The following is a 22,643-nucleotide window of genomic DNA, read 5'->3' on the forward strand; positions in this document are numbered from 1 at the left end:
TATAGTTACCCGGGTCCTCCCTCTTCCCCTTCTTGAAGATGGGGACCACATTTGCTACCTTCCATATGCTGAAATGGCTCAAAAACAGAAGCAGAGTGCACCCCCAAGATGGTTTTGCTATCTCTTTTCCTGGCTTGGCATGAAGAGAGAAGGACCTTCTGGGTAGATCATGCTTCTCAAGGGCATCAGGGAAATAGTATGGACTTCCCTTCCCCCATAGTCCTTGACCCCCACTGTGCTGCTGTTGGAGCTGGACTGAGAGTGTGGTTTAGCATATTTTTTATGCACAGGAATTTCTTCATTTGCTTGCTGTTACCAGTCCACATCAAGTATGCACATGCTGCAGGCAAAAAAGCATATCCAGCAGAAAACTATGTATTATGTGTGTGATTTTTGTGTATTATGTAAAAAGATCTAGTCAAGCCATATTTGGTGATTTTCAGAACACTGTGGAAAATTTGCTTATAAGCTTTGTAGAACAGACAGAAACAGGAATCCAGTAGGAGCATGATCAAAGATGGTAGCCACATTTTTAATTTGAATTGCTTTACTGACTAAACAGTCAGAGTGTTATTAACTTCCAAGATCACTTTGTCTTTGCTGTCAGCAAGCTCTGGTTTGGGCACTGCAAGTTGTGGCTTCATTTCACTCCCGCTCTGGGCTCAGAATCAGGCACTGTGAATCAAAGCAAGAGCTGTTCCAGATTCTCTCTCTCTCAGCTCTGTGCAAGGAGTCAAATTTTCCTTTCCACATCAGCAGCAGTGAAAACTGAAGTGCAAATTCACCCTTCATGGTTTTTTTCTGGTAGTTAATAGGGCAAACTTAATGATAACAAAGATAATCCAAGATTGCAGGAACAGTATTGTGTTTACAAGCTCAGGATAAGTATTTTCCCAAAGACACTTGTTTCAGGTCCATGCTGTAAAATGACTCAATTTTATGCTATTGTTTCAATTTAGTCTGAAATTAAAACCATACTTGGAACACTGCCTTGCCAGTTTAATACACTGACAGTACTCCATGTCCTCCTTAGAAGTTAGGTACACGTCTCACTAGGCAAGCTAAGAAACAAAACCAATAAAGAGACTTGAGAAAGTATTGTCTTTTCAAAAATCCTAGTAAGTAAACAACCTGAATTCACACTGATCAAATGACAATAACTTAGCTCTGGTCCCCTGGAGTATCTGGAAGAGCACTGTGTACAGACTGGCCAACTAGGGATATGGGTTTTTTTCCCCCAAATGTGACTGAGGGTTTTGGTCTTTGCAATTTTACTCCCTGGAGATTTGAACCTTGACAGAATTCAAAAATCAAAAAGTATGTTTTCAATTTCTCTTATAAAATTGGGTTGATCAAATTGGCTTTGTTGATCTCTAAAGGAAAAGAACTCCATGGTCCTGGAGTATAACAGGCAAAATAACATCAAAAGATTTCAAGGGAAATAAGTGGACAGTTACTGTAGCAACCCCAGCTCAGAGGATCTTAGCCTTGGTAAAGAACCCTGGATAAGCAGATTAGAAGTGTATAAGTATGTATTTATTTAGATTCAAACAGCAATAAAAAAATATTTTAAAAAAATATATACTAAGCTCCAGGCAACCTGAAAACTAATCTTACAACAACACGATAATGACTACCCAGCAGAATTTCTAATAAAATCTGTACGGATAAGTCAAACAGCCTACCAGTCATATTAAATAATCAGAGCGGGTAACAAATTATCTCAGCCAGTAAATCAAGGCGGCTGTAAAGCTTACTTCCACCCCCTACCATCTCTATAGATGCACCCTCAAGTTTCCTCAAAGTCATGTCAAATTAATGGCATTTGCAAAATAAAAAATAAAAAATAAGGCACAACAGTTCTTCATTTCTCTGTGTAATGTAAAACTCTTTATTGTTTTTTTAAAAGATCCATGTTAAAGTTGTCCAGTTAAAATAAACCACAAGTTGGGTTTCTATAGCGTCATTCACTCAGCTGCGTTATATATCTTTTTTTTAATGGAATAACATCATTTACAATGTAGGCTGCATTTTCAGACTTTTGTGCACATGCTTATATGCACAGATGTGGCTGCAATGAGCCAGCACAGCTGCTCATGCAGCCACAGTATGAGAACTCTTCTCTGGTTAGCTCTCTGATCAGCTCTCTGATCATTTATGCATGTGACTGTGTGCCTAAATCACCAGGGATCCTGGTTTTCTCTGTTTAAAAATGGCAAATTCTCTGATAAAAGTTTCACAAATTCTCTGATTAAAAACCCAAAATCTGTGATTAAAATGAAATGCCATTATATAGAGGTATGAATTGAACACGTTTTACTGATATATTTACAATTTTAAAGCAATATGGAAGCCTACCAATGCCTTAATCACTCTAATAAAATAAAATAAATTCTAAGTACCTATACATTTTGGTATTTGATTTTAGGTTTTTAAATCACAGAAAATCAGAGCTTTCCCTGCCCCTTTTGCAATCTCCTGCCCCCCGCTACCTGGCAGTCTAGGAACAAATTTGCTTCTGGTCAGCCGTCTATACGTGCTGTACTGCACAGTAATTACTCAGCAGTTAATTTGCTACCTGCATTTGCCGAGTAGAAAAGTTAACTCCTGCGTAGAGGAAATTACTGCACGGTAAGAGTCAACACATGTAGACGGTGATGCTTACTACGCAGTAATTAACTCTACTCATGTAGACGTGCCCAGTATGAACCTTCACATTTAAGAAGATAAACAAAAGTGGAAAATCCTATATACAGGCAGCACGTAGCTCTTACAGTACTAATGCGGCAGGATTTAAATATACGACAGAAGCAAAAAATAAATAAATATGGAATGAATGTGATGTTTATAGACAATGCATTATCCATTCTGCTTCTATGTCCTATCCCTTTCCCCTATCTGTTTTCTGCCTTGTCTTTTTAAATCGTGAGCAGTTCTCTGCAGACACTTACCTTGTGTTTTGTCTTCATACCATGCCACAATGATGGCCCCTTTTCCTTTTAGTTCCTAAGCTGTATAATAAACTCAATAATGATGACCGACTACCTGGCTGAAATAATGTTAAGAGTTAGGGTAGCAGGGTGGAAAACTATAACCTCTGCTCAGATCCAAACTTGTTGCTGAAGAGAGTCTGGTACAGGAGGAGCCATGTTTCTGTTCCTGAGGTGTTTGGTAGTTCAGCCAAGTACCTGGAATATGCTAGGGAAGTTTAAGGGCTGCCCCAGAAAACCAATCCAGCAGGTAGGGATCTGTTGACACAAGGGAGCTAAGACCTTGGCTGATATCCTTGGTTATACCCAACAGCCAGTGGAAGGGCGTGTGTGTTTGTATGTCTGTGTATGGGTGGGTATGAGAGAGAAAGAGAGAAGCTACTGCAGTACATTTACACTACCTATGGGTCCCAGATACTGAGGAAATCCTCTTGGGCCTTGATAACCCATATTTAGGAGAGCTTTGCATGAGCAGAGTGCCACATAGGCTACCCTTGCATGAGACAGGATCTGAGCTCTCAACTTTTGCCCGTCCAGTATCTTTCCCATTTCTTCCCCTGCAGCCATAGTGTGGTCTGAGTGTTGAATTTCCCAGATTTTTCTAAAGAGAGGCCTATAAAAAAGAAAAGGGAATGCAGCAAAATGGTCAGCAACAGGTGGTAACAAGCTCCCATCCAATTTCTTAGCAGAGTGCCTAGTAGCCTAACTATGAGGCAATAATCAGGAGCTATTACCAGACACTGGAAAGTCCACACTGGGGGAAATGCATGTATGCCTGATGCCTCTTTTCAGGGATGTGTGTTCTCAGACTTACTGGTGAGTCTTTATGGCACAAGACAGGACCATGCCAGGACACCAAGCTATTCTAACTCCTGGACAGGTAGCACTGTAGTTGTATTAGTGAGTGCACATGTGCTGTGCTGAGACGCAGAGCTGGCTGGTATTCACAGGTCAGCCATGTAGAGACTCAGCAGAGCAGCAGTATGTCTTATGCTGCTGATGTCTGCTGACATCTCCTGTTAAGCCTATTCAATGTTGAGCTCCTGCAGGCCAAGACTCTCTCTTTACTACATATCTATACAGTGCTTAGCACAATGCAACCTTCAGGCACCACCACATCAGTAAGTAGTATGTCTAGTTCACAAAGGTGAGCAAGTTGTTGGAATTTATTAGTAAAACCCCCTTTCTTCTAACTTAACTTTCAAGCAAACATTTTATGAACATACGAACAAGTAGAAATCCTCAGAAAGGCCAGCTTCCGTGAATCAGGTACCTACCATCTTCCTATGACATTTTGTTCTGAAAAACTAGATGATTTGCGTAGTTGGAATTTAGTTCCGATGCCTGGTTATGGCTGCCAGAATCATACTTAGCCCTGGCTTGAAACACTACTGCTGGTTTCACAAAGTACTGAATAATACATGGTTGTGTGGAGCATGAGTCAGCTTTGCTTACACTATACGAAGATACAGAATTAGACAACATTGTCAATAACCAGCCAACCACACACACAATTTGTCATAGACTAGAAACAGTATTTAATGAAAAAAGAACCTTATCGCTATTTAAAGATAAGTTAAAATCTTCAGTTAGTAGGGAATACTGTAGTCAACAGTCCAAAAGGCTTTAAAATGTATTTTAACTCATTTTTTTTCCAGATGCTACAACACCCTCCCTTCCCCCATACTACTTGTCATCTGGACACAGCCTGTCGAGGTAAATTTTTTTAGCTGTTATTCCTGTAAGTAGGAAAACATAGGATGTGTGTAGATTAAATGGGGGCCCTAAATTGAATCAGTCGGTTTTTAAACCCACCGCTTCAATTTAGGGTGAAGTAAACCTCCATATCGTGTGCATACCCTGCACTTACCTGCCTCTCCAGTGGTGGGGAGCTGCTGGCAGGTGGTGCAGTCTCTGGGGTGGGCCTGGTGCTTCTTTCTGCAGTAGCACCTGCCTGCAGGCACCCAGCTCGGGCGGTCCTGGGGGGCACTGCTGCCGTGGAGGGAAGCTCTGGGCCCCCGTGCAGCTCAGGCAGGCAGGCAGGAAGGCTCAGGGATGGGGCGGAAATCATGATCTCTGCTTTTCTTGGGTGGAGCCTGCATTCCTGGGCTGCTGCCAGGCTGCCTGCAGGGCTTCCTGCAGAGCCACGGAGCTGCACAAAGCCCGGTGCTTCAATCCATGGCTGTAAGGGCACCAAACTAAAACTCCGAGGAGGAGTTTTAGTTTGCTGCATCCCAAGTCATTTAAGGCACATTACGCTGCCAAATTTCCTACAGCGGCTGGAATTAATGCGCAATACACTGCCAAGGCATGCAAACACCGACATCATTAAAAGTAGTGCAAAAGCATTTAACCTGCTGTAAAGTGTCATGCATACCCACCCCTCGTTTCATCTGCACAACTCTGACCCCACACCACTTATGCTGGAGCTTTATATGTGAGGAGTCCCACAGACCACAATAGGACTACTGAGACGTAAATGTTCTCAGGATTGAAGCCTCACTAAGATTTGTGTCTTGAGGCACCACTGGAAACATCTCCAGACATATTATTATAAGTAGTAATAGCAGTGTCATGGAACAGGACTCCTATTCTGTTGGGTGCTGTACAGATATCAAATATGGATATATGCTGAATAATTAGGGTGGCCACACATCTCGTTTGCTCCAGAGCAGTCCCATTTTCAGCATCTGTGTCAGGTTTCAGCATCTGTCTTGTTTTAAGTGGGATGCCAGGGGCAGGTGTTTAAATTGGGATGGTCTCAGCAAAAATGGGACTGCTTCACCCCCCCGCCACCCAACCCTCTAGCACGCCACCCCTCCACCCCTCGCACAACCTCTACCTTACTTCACCTTGCTCTCTAGCACACAGCTGAGAACAGAGCTCACACACAGCTGACCATGCCAGAGAGCTGTGGGGAGCAGAGCATCCCATTGTGAGACACGGGAATATGTTCATCCTATGAATGCAGGCCTGCTCCACCTCTATTACAACCCAAGTCCTATTCAGCAACTACAGGCAACCCCCACTTAACACTGTTTTATTTGGCACTTATAATACTCATTTGAAATTGATACTGGATTTCACTTAGCGCTCTGCGTGTTTCATTATAATGCTCGCAGTCACCATTTTGGGTCATTAAAAACAATTGCAGTCACCATCTTGGATCATCAAACAGTTTTGGTTTCACTTAACGCTCAGTTTTTTAGGAACCAATTAAGAGTGCTAAGCAGGGGTTGCCTGTAATTTAAAGGACTGCTTACATACATGCTTAAGATACACTTCAAATGCCCTCTTAGAAATTATTTGCTAAATGCCAACAATATGTTCAGTGTTGCGTGTGACTTCATAATACACCTTGCAGAAAGAGGATGCCCAGGGAAACCCAGAGGAAGAAAACATTTGGGATATAGCCACAAATTTCCTCCCAACAAACAGAACCAAAAGATGGCTGAAAGTTAGATGTAGTGCTCTTTAATGAATGCATCTAAAACAAGAATGCAAGACACCAATGTTAAATGACCCACTGCGCAGCTTTCAAGTGACCATCACTTTGTTTCAGTCAATTTGCAAGGCTCCTGTTTCAAGGAAGTAGCTTATATACAACTGGTTTTAACAACAAGATCCTAGATAAATGAATTTTACATTAAGCAAAATTTCAGGTATGGCATAAGAAAAAATGTTGAACTTGTCTGCAAAATGTTCTGACATTACAGCCCATGATGATGATAGTGAGGTAGTAAGCATATAGGCATATGCTCAAAGTTAACTGTACAGTATACTAAAATCCCTTTGGCTTCTATTGGCACTTAAGCATGTACTTAAACACTTTTATTAACCAAATGAGAAGAATTTGATGGGGGAGGGGCTGATTTCAACACACACAAAAAATCCATCAATTTTATAAAATCATATAAGAAAGAAGAGATCAAAGAAAAGTCAAATTCTGACCCTATTTATCTAAACCAATGATGCACCACCAGGATACTGCAACACACTGAGGTGCTGTATGAACCTTTTAAGGATGATGTAGTGTGCTGCATAATGCAAGGTATGCAAACACTTATACACAATTCACAAGATAGACCCAGTGATTTGATATAGAAATCCACAGTGTCAAAACCATTCTGACCTTTTTCAGTCAGAAACTGGTCTTTTTCAGTTTTTGCAACAGAAGAATTGCTCTATTCTTTTTTTGTAGTTAAAGAACAAGTGAAAGCTAAGAGCCGGCATTTTCTGAGGTGGTGCCTCGAATCTAAAAGGTTAAGAACTGCTGCTGATCTAGATTAATTGACTGCTCTTGATTTCAGATCCTATTTCTGCTTAACCTGTTTCTCTAAATGATGAGTTACAGTTCTCATGTTCATCTCCTCTCTTCCTCACAGTCAGGACCTAAAATACCTCTGTTTTCCAGGATGCTTCTCACATATGAGGTACACTGTTGCTCAGTTTTGAGCTGTGTACTGCCTTGCACGTTCCTTACTTTGTTTTTGAATAAATTTTAAAACAGAGCTGCCAAAGTTAAGAAAAATTGCTTTATGTAAGCATGCAAATTCCAGCAGTTGTACATAATAATCAGGCTGTCATTACATTGATTGGTCCTGATTACATTATAAGCCGAACAAGTTAGCCACAAGTGGTGTGTTTATGTCATCAGAATTGCATGGTGGGGTTTCATTATGGCCTGAATATGAACAAATAGTTTGTGAGCAATCCAGAGACTGAAGTACATAAAATATAGTCGGACAATGAAAAACTTGGAATTGAAGTCTGCTTGCTCATTTGCTAAAAATGGGTTAAGGTGGCTCCATGCTTGTCCCAGCAAACCATTTACACACTTGCCTTGTGTGTGAAGAATTTCACAAACAACTCACTATCTGGAAAGAACAAGGGCTCAAGATGGTAGGTAGACATTCTACTATCATAATAGGCCCTAGAGTCAGTAGTCTCTCCAAGTTCAAAAGATTTAAGTAGCGGTTACATTTCATTGAAATCAAAGGGATTTAGGAATGTGCCTTAAGTTAAGTATGGGCATCTGGACCATACTGCAGAGAGATCAGTAGAAATCTGCACAAAAGATACCTTTTTCTTGCAGATGGTAACAATTAGGTTATTTATAGATTCCAACTGAGTCAACACACTTTTAAACAGAGTTGTCAGAGTAGCTCTGTTATTTCCGTACTATTATGAAACATCACAGCCTGATCCCAAGTTTGTGGAAAGCTATGGGGTTTGAAAATGGGAGTGAAAAATAGGTGATAAATACCTAGATATGTTTCTTGGAAAATATTACTTATGACATATTTTCATTGCAGTATCATGTAGGTAAACAGGCATCGACAGCAAAAACATTAGTCATACAGTATCCAGAGACATTGCCTCAAAATTGTGTCCGTAATAGTATAAATGGTGTGACTTTGGCCTGGAAAAATAAAGACTCATAATTCTCCTCGATCCTCCTCATCCCTGCTCTATAAATCTGTCAACCCACAGGGAGTTAATATTCAAGCTTGTGATTCATGGAAAGGGCACTTTTCATCCAGATGCTATGCACATTGTTGCTTTAAAAAACCCACAAATTTCATCTCAGCAGTCAACATACATCACATACTAAAATAAATATTCTCTCGCACTACCTACCTCTTTGACATTTATACCCTTAAGATGCCCCCATCCCTCTCCTTCCCAAATGCAGGGTCTGGGTCTTTATGTTGGCTCTGGAGTTTAGTTTTGCTTTCAGTTTCACAGTAAGATTCTTCATTTCTCTTAAAATTAAGTAAAATGTTGCAGCAAATTCTTCATGCCAAAAATCACTGGAAAGCATGAACACTAGATGAGGGGCAGAGAGCAAGACATTCTGGGTGCTTGTACACATAACACCATTGAGATGTACACGTGATGAAGATGTCACTTTATGTGGCTTAATGGTGTCACAGTATACATGTGCAAGATGTAGGTGGGGTTTAAATGACTTTGCATCATTGAAAACTAAACTTCATCCAGATGTAGTTTAATTTGCAACATGAACGGTGCATGCCTCCGGCAGCTGGAGGGACACGGCTGCGCCGCCACCAGTGGAAGCCCAGCGACGGGGAGTGGGGAGCTCCCGCAGATGCCACCAGCACTGTCAGTGGCAGGGGGGAAGGGAGGCGAACGCTGACCACAGGTCAGCGACCACCTGCAGGCACCACCAGCAGTGGCAGCCAGGGGCAATCAGGGACCGCCTGCAGATGGTGCTGGCAGCGGGGTGGCAAGTGGCGACCGCCCACAGGGGTCACTGATATTATCGGCAGCGCTTTTTTGCAGGGCGTGAACTGCCATGTTTATGGGGGTGCACCCACGTGCACCTCTTATGCATCGCCCCTGATTTGCAATGTTGCAAATTGCAATGATGTAGCTGTCAGCTTGCCCCCTGGCCACGAGAGGTGGGCAGGCTCCGCAAAAAAGGATCAGGCCCCTCACCACTTATGCCTTCAGCAGGCTCCTGCAGCTGGCAGGATGCCTGGGGCCACCTGGAAATGGGCTGGCTTGCACCTGGGGCAGCATGGGAAGGCAGCAGGAAGATGACTGGGTTTACTGGCAGCAGGAGAAGGCAGCAGGGATGGTGCACAGGGTGCTGGAAGCCTGGGTGGGCTACGAGTTGGCCGGGTGCTGCTCCAGCCTGCGGGTGCCCAATCCAATGCTTTCCTGAGCCTGCCTCTAAAGAGAGATGGTGCAGTACCCCGTGCACCATCCCTGCCACCTTCTGCAGCCACTAGCAAACCCAGACCCCCTTCTGCTGCCTTCCCACACTGCCCCAGGGGCAAGCCAGACCATTCCCAGGCAGCCCTAGGCATCCTGCTGGCCACAGGAGCCTGGTGAAGGCAGAAGCGGTGAGGATCTTTTTTCTTTTCTTTTTTAGGGGTTTTTTGGTGGAGCCTGCCCACCTCTCCTATGGCTGTGGGGAGAGCTGCCAGTGGGCCAAGTAGCCCATGAGCTGTGGGGGGGCCTCAGTCCTTCTCTCTGCAGTGGCGGCACCCCCTGGGACCACCTAGGTGGGCTGCTAGCAGGCTGGGTGCTGCCCCAGCTCAGGGTCAGGGAAAAGTTGAATTGGGCCAGGGGCTACCTCCAAGCTGGGGGCACTAGCAGCCCACCTGGGTGTCCTGAGGGGGTGGTGCTACTGTGGAAGGAAGGACCAGAGCATCCCACAGCTCAGGGGCTGCTTGGCCTACCGGTAGCTTGCTCCCGACTATGGGAGAGGCAGGCAGGCTCTGCTAAAAAAAGGATTGGGCCTCTTGCTGCTTCTGCCTTCAGCAGATGGCTGCTGAAGGCAGAAGTGGCAAGGGGCCTGATTCTTTTTTCGCCCCAACAGAGCCTGCCGGCTGCCAGAGGGAGGGGGTGGGTGGCAGTGACCTACCAGTAGGCCAAGCAACACGTGAGCTGCAGGAGGCCCTGGTCCTTCCCTCCATGGTGACAGCGCCTCCCATGACTGCCCCGGTGGGCTGCTAGCAGGCCAGGTGCTGCCACAGCTTGGAGGCAACAGCTGGCCCAATCCAACTCTTCCCCAACCCCGAGCTGGGGCAGCACCCAGCCCACTAGCAACTCACCCAGCAGGGGGTGCTGCTGCCATAGAAGGAAAGACCAGCACCACCTGCAACTCAGGGGCCACTCAACCCACCTGCAGCTCACCTCCCGGTTGCAGGCAGGCTACGGCTCTGAGAGAAAAAAAAAGGGATCAGGCCCCTTGCTGTAACAGGATGGAAAAATTTAAACAGTTTAGTCCTCGGGGTTTTAACCTATGCCCCCCCCTTTCAGTTTAGGGGACATAGACTAAAACCTTGGGAATTAAACCCCAGTCATGTGTACAAGCACTTTCTAAGACCTAGAAGTCTTTGCTCAAGTGTAGCAGCATTAGACTACATCATCAGAAGAGAAACCAAAATTAAGAACCATCTCATGAATCTTCTTCTTCTTCCTGATCTAGTCCAGCCAGGCTTGTTATAAACTGGTGCTAAAAGGTACTGGTTTGTGTTTATATGCAAAAGAGTTGTCTGCTGAACACAATCAGACATGTCCATGTGGTTACATCACCCTTTAGAGACATGAAGTAAGCAATAAACCCCAACCTTATGACCAGTGGTAACTAATGGAACAGAGGGCACAGATTGGTCATTTTGGATTTGAAAAAACGGAGTTCTGCATGCATTTTCATTGATGGCCACAGTATCATACAGGTAAGACTCCTGTGAATTAGTGGGGTTGAGCAGGACACAGCCAGGAACCCATGCTGACCCATTTACAAAGACTGAATCTCCTTGTGACAGAGGAGTTAAAGATGGCAAGGTTGTGGCTGTTCACTTGTGGGCTAGTTTTGTTTTCTTCTTAGGGTGGGCACTGTTATAAGCAAACACCCACTCCGCCAGAATGACATCTGTAATCAGAACCCTTGCAGGCAGTTCGCTTGTGCCCTTTCAGCAACCCAGACTGGCTGGCACTTCCCTAGGAATATCATTAGCTGGTAATGAACAAAAAAAAAATGGAGTGTGAGATCCATGCTTGTGATGACAATTATTTTGCCTGTTGAGGGATTTTCAAAACGGATATGCAAACCTTTAGATGTATTGGTTTCTTAACCAGTATAAAATACAGATTAGATTACATGCCAGGCCAAGACAGCTTATCTATTTATTCACATTTATAAAGTGCTGCACCAATGCTCTGGGTCCTGCACAAAGGTTAAAAGCACCTGAATAAGTCAAAGAAATCCTGGAAGGATGTTTTGCCTCTCCTGCAACCCTAAATCACTGCTAGAGGGCCTTCTTCTTGCAGGAAAAGCATGGAGAGAAAGATGTATCTTGTGGCAAGATGCCCTGAAAAGAGGCAAATCCTAGCTGTGGCCTACCTCGTAGAGACTGGGAGAGGGGTACATTTCAGCATAAAATGAGACCTCACTGAGAACATCTGTTCAAACTAGGGCTGTTAATGTGAGCAGGTGCCTCAGCTCATTTCAGTTGCCATAAAACCTCAAAGGCAGTAAAGAATGAGCTAGTCTCTCCTATAACTAGGACCCAAACCATTTGGGGCTTTATTGACCACACAGATTATGCACAAGAACAAGGATGCCAAAATCCCTGAGTGCAGGGAGCAGAAAGCAGAGCAGCAGATTAAGCAGGAGAACAGAATTGAATTGGTTCTCAGAGATGGCATAAAGGTTAATTAGTGAGTTTGTGACCATTTCTTACACTGGTATCTTATAAGGCTGCAGTGTGATACAGGATAGGAGCATGCCAAACTGATTTGTCACTCAAATCACATCCAATATCATTCAGGTTCCGCTGCTTTGTTTCTGCTCTGCAAGTCTCTGAATGGTCTCATTTTTTCCCTTTTCTGTGTTTTTGTCCTTATCTCAAGATGTTCTCAGATCAGCCTCTACATCTGTCCAGATGAAGATACAACAACAGAGCCCTTCTCCAAAGAAACAGACGCTCCTTTCCTTTGTGCAGCATCCATCCCATGCATTTTCAGCCATATTCTCTTTGTGAGGAATGAAGCTGAGGATGCCTCAGAGCAAGGGAATATCCTGTGTTTTGCTTTTGTGAAGAAGCACAAACTTTCCCGTTAGTCTGGGATCAAATGTCTGTTTCCCTGCTTGTTCATCTCAAACTGTTCTAGGGGGCATCCTTCCAATTCTTCTCACAAGACCAACCCCTTCAGAGGGGACAAAAGCAACATCTCCAAACCTGAGATAGTAACTGGCGAAATGGAATTTGGACCCAAAGAAAGGTAGCCTTGCTCTCAGTTTTCCTCATTCTGAACAGACACTCCCTCTTGTGCCTTTGTCTTTAGCCCACAAATATTTATTCTGCATTCTAAGGCTAGGTACAGACATTAAAAAAGCCCAAATTAATATAAGTTATGTGATTTTCTGTAACCTGCATAGTTTAGATAGGTAGCAAACAGAACACATAGGGTGCAGACAGAAGTGCAGCTCCCCGTTACAACTGAGAACGCGTTGCAGGAAGTCTTCCGTGTTACAATGATCCTCCAGACCAAACAGAAGTTCACTATTGTTCTGGGGGGAAGGGGAATTTAGCTGCTGCCTGGGAGCCTGAAGCCAGTTTCCCCTAGCAATGGTCCTCCTCAGCTCATACTGTTTTCAGAATGGGAAGGGGATCAAAGGGACCTTCTAGGGGTTCCCCAGCAAGTTCAGGAGGGTGGAGCAGGTGGGTTGGATCTCCTCCACCTCACAGAGGGAGCTCCAATCCATCCATTCCACCCTCCAGCACAGGCCGGAAAACTCCCAGAAAGAACACCCTCCATTCCGTTTCCCCCTCCCATTCTGAAAACAGTGACAGGCTGGGAGGCAGCGCAGACAGAAGTTACTGAAGATGCTCTGTTTTGAAATGTCTCCATCAGAACCCTTGTGCAATGAGGGGGAAGGGGTCAGATTTTTGTGGGATCAGGCCCTTTTAAAGCGCTTTTCAACTGTGCACTTCTGTTTCATCACAGCTGTGGAGTGCTTTCAGAGGCCAGATTAGGGGAAAATTGTCATTTCTGTTTGCGACCTGTACATTTGCCCGGGGGGGACAGCAAATCTTAGACTGGGTTCTGCCATTTTTAAACCAGCCTGTGTATCAAACTTCTGTTATGGGTATAAACCAGTTTTGTGCCCTGAACTTCTGTTTTGTTATGCGTATAGATCAGCTTCCAATCAGGTATACAGGTAAAAGTGTAATGTGTGTACCTGGCCTAAGTGAGACAGCTTCGTGTTGCATTGCTGCTCACTACTCTAGCTCAAACGGCTCACAGGACTGAAAGTAGCAGAAACCCACTGCCTTGGCTTAGCAAAACACTCTGGGATGCACAGAGTATGAAAGGCACTACATAAAACCAAATCCCGTTTTATTATTTTTTCCTTCTGATGGGATTACCAGTCCCAGTGATGAATGCCTGAATAAATGCTAAGAATCACTTAACATTTTGGCACCTGATCCAGGGAGGCAGTGGCTGAGGGGGACAGTATTTATTTAATTGTGGTTATTCTTGTTTTGATCAGCTTATTTTCCATTTTAACTTTCAACCAAAGGATTAACACAAGAAAATGAGAGCAATTATTCAATTTCCGAGAAGGTTTTGCAGTATGCTAATTTAACATACTTCTCACCCACTAGGGACAGCGTCAGATTCCCTTGAACACATTTCAGCAGAGATCACACAAGCTGGTTTTCAAAATTGTTTCAATCTTTTTTTTTTCCTGGACAGCAGGAAAATGCATTCATGGAATTCCAAAGTGCCCCAGATGAAAAAGGAGGGAATTAATATTGCAGGCCCTTCATCGCAGGCAGCTGTATTGAAAGCAGACAGAATTGATTCCACATGATCTGCCTGGGATGTGGGAAGGGTATCTACTTTGTTAGCTTGCATCACCTAGTCTGAAGAAAAATATTCTGCCCACTACTTGGACTTTCCTGCCTCCTTAGTCCCTAGTGCACTCAAACCCAATCACACACAAAGCTCTGCAGAGGAAAGGAAAATAGCTGCAGACAAACTGGGATTATTTAATTTAGAAAGGAAACAAGCTAATACCAGGGTATTGATAACTTCTGATTAGTCCCTTCCATTCATACTGCCTCATAATGACAGACCATTAGTGTCACTTGAAATTAACGGCTGGTAAATCTGAAAGCAAAAGACAGGCACTATTTCTGTAATGTGTATCAAAGTCAGCCTGTGGAATTCACTGCCCCAGGAGAGTGCCACATACAGGGGCTACATTTTATTCAGCTACTTTTAAAATGTAATGAACAATACTAACTTTTATAATGTAATAGAATTGATTTGGGGATAACCATGCTTCATAAGCTCAGATGGGTGGGATCAGGATGGAGTCCAGCCCTCCTCCACTGTCTGCATACAAAATTACAGAATTACCCATAGACTGGTATGCACCTCAAAGGGACTAACGGTCTGCTTACCCATTCTGCATCAGCAGTTCCTGGGGCTCTGTGAGAAAAAGCACAAAGTCACAGTATGCCGTCTCCCACAGAGGGCATCTGACCTCTCACCTGTGAAAACATCCCTCTGTCACGTGTAGACAAAATGAGAGGCCTGTGTGCACAACACTTTAAAGCAGGCTAAATGCTTTTGCACCGCTTTAATGGTGTTGCTGTTTGCACACCTCGGCGGCGTCTTGTCCATTAATTCCAGCTGCTGTCGGAAATTCAGTGGTGTAATGCACCTTAAATGACTCGGGGGTGCAACAAACTACAACTCCTTTGAGGAGTTTTAGTTTGCTGCCCATACAGCCACAAAGCGAAGCACTGGGCTCCGTGCAGCTCCGTGGCTCTGCAGGAAGCCCTGCAGGCAGCCTGTCAACAGCCTGGGAAAACAGCTCTGCCCAACAAAAGTGGCACGTCTGATCTTTCCCCCACTTGCCCCCAGAGCCTGCCTGCCTGCCTGAGCTGCATGGGGGCCTGGTGCTTCCTCCCACAGCTGCAGTGGTCCCTGGGACCGCCCGAGCTGGGTGCCTGCAGGTGAGTGTCTCCTGGAGGGGGGACCACCCACCACTGCCGTGGAGGGAAGCAGCAGCCCACCCCCTTGCAGCCTAGGGACGGCTCCACCCACCAGCTGCTCATGCTTCCCACCAGAGAGACAAGTAAGTCAGTGGGGTGTGTGCACAATACAAGGGTTTAATCAGCCCTAAATTGAAGCAGTGTTTTTTAAAACCCGCTGCTTCCACTTAGGGCCCCTGTTTCAAAGGAGTTAACACTGTTTGAAGCAGGCTTTCATCTCAAGTAGATGTTCCTTTGGGCTTCCAGGCAGTTCTGAGGGCAGTATGTCCCTTCTTTCTCCCCTTTGAATTATAAAGCCTGGAACGCACAGCCTTGGGCAATGGCACTTCTGCAGGCTTAGGAGCAGGGTAGGGAATACTACAGGTCCATGCTTCAGCTGTTCCAGATCTTTTTATCTCCTTCCCAACCATTCACATGAGTAGAGAAGAACATCAGGCTCATTGCCTTTTGGATCCAGGTTTCTGTTGAACTCATCTCAACCTAAATAAGTGCAAGTTCCACAGAGAGCTTTGCTCCCATGTCTACTTCTCTCCAGAAGGCCTGTGAATCAGCACACACAGGCCCTGTGAGTACAGTTTCTACCTGCTTGTAGATTGTCAACTCTGACATTTTCCTCCACGTCCAACCCCAGCCTCTCCCTTCCTGAAGACTACCTGGTCTCAGGAAAAGAGCTAGTTGCTTGTCTTGGCATAAATGGGGAAAAAATATGAAGTCGGGGTCCAAATACAACGCTGGGCTTGCCTGCAGGGAAACAGAAAGTAAGAAGAGGGAGGCAGAAGACGGGGGAAGGACTGGTCTGATATTGGCTGTGATTGTTTGGCTGCCCGAGATGCTGCTGGTGCTACTGTGCTGCTTACCAAGTTATTACCTGTTGTCATTTAAAGTAGTGGACTGAGCTGAGGCTGTAGGAGAGGAGGAGGCCTCACTGGGGCACACTACCGTGTCATGTAGAGGTGCCAGTGAGAGCGTGCCTTAACACACATCTACAGTTGCACGTCATAAGTTTTGCTTGTCAGCAGCTTGAGGTGCAGTTTCCCAGAAACCTCTGAACCTATCTCCTTGAAACCTGGCAGGCTTCATGCCCTCAGAAGGGTCTATAATCCTGGCTGTTTTCATCCAAATCTGCCAAAAAATGACAAAGTTATAGGCAGTTTTGTGTTTCCCCAGTATAGCCTATGGGCGAAACGTCGAAACGCTGAAACAGTTTTGACGAAGCCAAATGGAACAGTGCTTTCGAAAGGAAACAAAACTCAAAACAAAACATCGTCCCTTTGAAATGGCAAAACAGAAGTCAAAATGAAACGGTGCTGTTTCACACAGCCCTAACGCATTGTACTGTAGAAGATCCCGGAAGAGTTTTGATTGGTCCTGATCTAACCAGATGACATGGAAAATGCCCTCTGATTAAAAGTAAAACTAGAATTCTTTGTTTTCCAGGTAATCCCGGCCTACAAACACCCCCTTAGCACTGCCCTTTACACATATGCAAGTGTATGCAAAGGTAATTGGAGTCAGAGCTAAGAAGCTCACAAGCGTCTCGTGGTTTTTCTCTGACCGTCTAAGAGTTGCAACTTTGACGTAAAAAATATAAATACCCTTCATTATGGGGTTTACTCTGCATTTATAAACAAGAAAATTAAAAATACCAGTAACTAAAATCCTAATTAGAATTAACTACTATAATTTTTACTAACCTGACACACTCAACAATGCAATGGCCAAATTAAAGTTACAATCAAAACCAATTAAATCAATTGATGAACTCATGACTGCAAGTGAGTGAAAAATGAAGCCTTCACTCATGAATGAGCCAGATGGGAAATTGCTGTATCCAAACTAAAATGAACAAGGTTCCAGGTGTGAGGTCACACAGAAAGGAACATGGGGTGTTTCTCCAAGGAAGCAGCACTAGTTTCATATTCACGGCAGGATACCACCAGCACTGTTGAATAGCTGCTGTTAGGAACCAAGGGGTTTTCAGGTGCTAACTTGTGCATGATTCACCCTTTAACTGTTCAGCAAAACAGCTCTGAGTGCACCTTGATAGCAAAAATATCTGGACAAAATGATATCCATTGCTCTATTACACATGAAGAACTTATTTTTGTCATCCAACATTTACAGAGCTGCCAGTGCAGCACTTTCCATTGGTACTACATTTAATTAGCATTGTAACATGTAAGCTATAAACTGGCACAGCCAAACATGATCCCGCGCATGCTCCCAGGACTAAGACAGACTGTTTGCTGGGGCTAAAAACAGGATTCTGCCTATGCAGGCGTGTACGCCAAAACAGACTCTTAAGGGCATCACCTCTTCTTGGGTGCTTGGGATAACAGAACTACTTGGATTCACAACTGCACTGGTTACTACCTAAAAACATTCAGTTATGTGAATGACGCTACCATACTAGTTCCAGGCAGCAGCACCAGGAACTTCCTGGGCTTATTCAAAGTATGATTTTAGGTCAATGCAGAAATGTTCAATGCTTCACATTTGCTAGGAGTCCTTCTTGTCTCATGCCTTAAGAATGCAAGGCTCAGTGGTCCTACACTCCAAGAAACTCTTGCAAATCTACTGATTACGCTTCTATTCTCACTGGTGAGATCAGTGGTCTCCAAAGTGGGGTGCACGCAGCCCAGGGGGTGCGCAAGACGATCCATTGGGGTGCACAAAGAAAATATTAGAACTTGTATTTTTATTTTTTATCTAAAAAAATAAGAAAGAAATTAAGCTTTACTAATATTTAATGTACAAATTGACACTGGCGCCCTCACTCAGTCCGTATGTTGGACGGTCACGTGTCATGTACGGTACATGAGGTATCCTGAGGGAAGAAGCATTCGTTCACTTTCAGCATCTTGCGACGTATTGCAGTTTACGTGTCCCCAGTTAAGTGGATTTACAAATTATATTATCTAGTTTTAACTAAACTAACCCTCACAAAATGGACAAGTGGCTTAAAAAGATTCCTGCAAAGAAACTGCGGATTAAAGATAATACTAATAATGCGAGCACAAGCGAACAGCAAGAAAATGGCAGAGCGGACACTTCTCCTACTCCTAGTACGAGCTCTTCATCAGCCACATTACAAGGTAAAAACAATGATGATCTAATTAGATCTGACAAGAAGTCAGCCAAAAAAACTCAAAATTATCAAGAAGACTATTTGAAATATGGATTTACATCCATTATCGTTAACGATGAACCTCGCCCTAAGTTTAACCAAGATTTTCAAAAAGAATGAAGCATATTCAATCACATTGCTGTCACTAAAAAATATTATTACTAATAATAATGGGTTTTTTTAGTGAGAGCAAAAAGGTTTTTTATACCGTTAATAAATAAAATAAAATATTTTTAAAATATTGTTTATTTCATCTTTATCTCATCCTTTTTTAATTTCTATTTTTGTCTATGTTTTATAATGTACATAATATATTAGTACAGTAGTACATGTATATAATTTATAAATAAATAAATATACATATATATGGGGGTGCATGCTCAACATTTTTTTTTACTGATGGGGTGTGCAATCAAAAAAGTTTGGAGACCACTGGGCTAGATAGTGCCACATATCCCAAAAGCATTCTTAACATGAGTACCATCCTGGGGTGCAGGTAGGACACACTGAAATATATGACGGTGTCAATGACAGGAGAAAGGGGCCAATTTGTAATAGTTGACATAATCCATGCCCTGGCCAGGGATAGTCTTAAAATTAACATGTATTCTATTGTGTGTGCCAGGAATGTCCACTAGTCACAAATTTAACAGGGACAGACACCCTGTCAGAAGCATTGATTTCACTTTTAACATGAAACACATTACTGGAGGAGCAGTACAAATCTAGATTCACTTTAGCGCTAGCTCATGTAAGTCAGGCTCACATGCTTGATCTAGCAACACATGACAAAATATTTGCCACAAAGTACTCCAGATCTCAGCCTTTGTGTAGTTTCAAAACTATTGCTAAAGTAAGTTTTTATTATGAAAATGTGACACACTCCGTTTTGTCTTCTTTCACAGCCAAATTCCTATTCTTTGGGAAATTGTGATGAAAACTATATTTTGAGAGTGCAAAAACAGTCAGAAAGGTGTCACCAAAGAAACTCGCTGTTTTGACATGTTTCTAAGGCTTGTACCTGCAGCTGCAAATAGCTCCCTTTACTCTAATCGCCATTCTTTTAAACACCATTTCAGGATGGGAGAAATAAAATGAGGAGCATAGATAGACATAAGAAAAGCCTGGAAAGAAAAATGCCAGGAACTTTACTAACTTCTGTAATTGCATTCTACATTTCCTTTCCCACACTCTTCATTAGCTTGTATGGACTGACATAGGTGGTAGCAGCATTCCACTATCCTCATTAACTATCCTCACTTAGCAACCACAGGTAATCTATAGCAATGTTATAGGGATTGTACAGTTTATTTCTTTATTCACTTAAAAATGAATAAACTTCTCTACTTGAATGCTCATGTCACTATGTAGCCCTGCCGACCAAACAAGCACATCTACTACCATTTGGAAAATTGTACTCCAGAGCCTTCTTGACTTTTCATCCATAATCTTATAAGGGAGTAGTCCAGTCTATATTTGCTTAATTGTAGGTAGATTAATATCCGTTTGGCCTAAATGTTTGCCAAGCCATCTCAACCGCTCTGATCACAATTGCCTCCATATCATCCAGGACAAGTTATTTACCCTCTTGGTCAGATTCTAACACTACATGAACAACACTTCCCAATATCCTAGATATCTCCCTGTACTAAAAGTGCTGCCACAGAACAATTAAATCATACCATGGCTTTTCAATGCAGGCTGAGGGGCTCCTCCTCTTCTCTCTCAGCTGCTTGCTGTGTTCATCTCCAGCAGAAGACCCTGCGCACTCACGGTAGACCTTCTTTCCAGATACTAAACCCTGTAATTCTTCAGCATAATCAGTTTGCAGGGCTTTGGCACCAGCTTACAGAAAAAGAGACTCATAAAAAACTTCAGCTCCTAATCAACATGTCTCTTTGCTCCATCTTTTTCTCCTTTTTTAATTACGACCAGATGTTGTCACTCCAGGGTGACTACCCCAACCACTGTGCTGTGCTCAGCCTGGGCTTTTTGCAATCTGTACCTCCTGTTCCTTATTCCAGAGGGGTTTTAGTTTTCATAAATCCTTGCTGCTAATTTGTCGCCAAGCTCTACAGAAGGGTCCAGTGTGCGTGTGCTACTTTTTCGCTCTCTGGAGCTGTTCTGAGCAGCGTGCTGGACAGTGTGAAGAGGACAGACTGGCATTACGGACCTAAGGGCTCTCTAGCAGCTAGTGCATTTCCAAGGTGTACGACTGACAAACTTCAGCTGCTAGTTTTCAAACTGTGCAGCAGCCCAGACCCACCTCCCTGTGGGGAGGGGAAAAGAGAAGGAGGGGGAGGCCAGTTCATTTGAAGCAGCTCTTTTCACAATAAAAGCCCTGCTTGCTGCTGCTTAAACACAGAGGGCTGCGTTCAGCCACAAGACACAGGTAAGGAAAAGTTAAAAGAAATGAATACCCACCTTCCTCTTCTCCAAGAACCCAAATTACAGCATAGGCTATAGAAAATGCACCATGGGATTGTATTAAGCCTTGAGATCAGCCATGGATGAGTAGAAGCAAAATTCAACTAAATGCAAAGATGTCCGAGAGGAAATCCTTTCATTGTCTTTATAGTATTATTTTTCTTTTCCATCGGCACATAACAGAGGGTTATGTCTTGCTATTTCATAAATATTCAAACATGCTAGAATATTTGAACCACATTTCTTATATACACTTATAACAAAAAATAACATTGGACTAACAATTATCACAGCTTTTATCACCATCACAGGACCTCAAGGCCTTTTATAACCACTATTTCATTAAGCAGTAGTAATCACTAGCATTAACCTATTGACAGGCAGAGGTATTCCCATATGGTGATGTGATGCCTATATTACATTGGAGATGTGTAAGGTTGAAAAACCTAATGTACCACCCTGCTCTGCCCTTTCCCCCTCCCACCCCAGCACATTGAAATGAACCTAGCCTCCATATCGCTGTCATCAAACCAATTACTAGTGCAGATGACCTCTTAGTAGGGTAAATTCCATTCAGCACAGGCTATATCAACTGAGCACCACTGTAGAGCCAATAAATTGGCACAAACAACAGGCTGTCATCTGTAACAGATTTGCCAGCTGCCTCATCCAATAAACCTCCTTTGTTCACCAGGTGAAAATCCTCTCTAACCACCTCGTGATGACCCTTGCCTGGTAACTCCTACAGTATCCTCCCACTCTCCTGAAATGGCCACTCTCCTTCCAGTCTGGCCCTTCCCCTCCTAGCCCCCTGGGCCATCTGCTATATTCCCACTACAATTCAGAAATGACTTTACTGTTCTGGCTCAGAGTTCACCTGCTTCCGCTGTATTGCAGGCTAAGTCATAACTCTCTCTGTGGCCTTCTACTTTCTAGCCACCCCCTGCATGCCCTGTAATTGCCTAGCAATCCTCCAGGCCCCCAGTGTCCAAGGGGAGTGTTCTAGCCACTAGGCTATTCTATAGAAGAGGGGCAGTGGCTTCTCTTTCAGTAGTGCTTTGAAAGAAAGGAGCAGTGGCAACTGCATTTTGTGCAGAGCCTGCTGAATGTATTAGGTGTGCTCTGAGAACACCTAACCAGGTCGAGCCCATCAGCAAACTTAAGCAGAAAAGCACCTCATTTTTGGATGCAAATTGAGCATAGGTGTGAGATAGATGAGCACTACGGTTCTCAGCCCTGTCAAGACTGAGTCGCTGCTGTTTGTGGATTGAAGCAGAATTCTAGGGATCTTTGAAATCAAAAGCTAAGTTACTTGTGAAGTTTAGGTGCATCATTTCCACCTATGTCCCATTTTGGGCACCCAAAGTCCTCTTTAAAGTCTTGGTCCCAAAGAACTAGTGGAACTTCAGCAAAAATAATAGAGCTTGTGACCACGGCTTTCCCCACAGATGTTCAGCTCCCAGTTCCCTACTCTCACCTTTCTGCTTGTTAGGTTTAAAAAGGGAAGGGGAGAAGGGTACAGTAACAGAAGGACCTAGTTTCAAGCTT

The 22,643-nt window shown here is 43.7% G+C and overlaps 1 protein-coding gene across 2 annotated transcripts in view; it reads right to left on the bottom strand.

Annotated features, from left to right (window-relative positions):
- The window catches only part of FAM198A (family with sequence similarity 198 member A), an 84,559-nt gene extending 63,658 nt beyond the window's left edge, over positions 1–20,901 (bottom strand). For both annotated transcript variants that reach the window (XM_019508818.1, XM_019508817.1), the window contains exon 1: positions 20,351–20,901. In XM_019508818.1, the coding sequence (XP_019364363.1) occupies positions 20,351–20,353 (3 nt within the window). In that variant the 5' untranslated portion in view covers positions 20,354–20,901. The remainder of the gene's footprint in view (positions 1–20,350) is intronic.
- Positions 20,902–22,643: the final 1,742 nt, after the last annotated feature.

The sequence above is a fragment of the Gavialis gangeticus genome, unplaced genomic scaffold (genome assembly GCF_001723915.1).
Source record: "Gavialis gangeticus isolate Ggan-Ray unplaced genomic scaffold, GavGan_comp1, whole genome shotgun sequence".
Lineage (NCBI taxonomy): Eukaryota > Metazoa > Chordata > Crocodylia > Gavialidae > Gavialis > Gavialis gangeticus.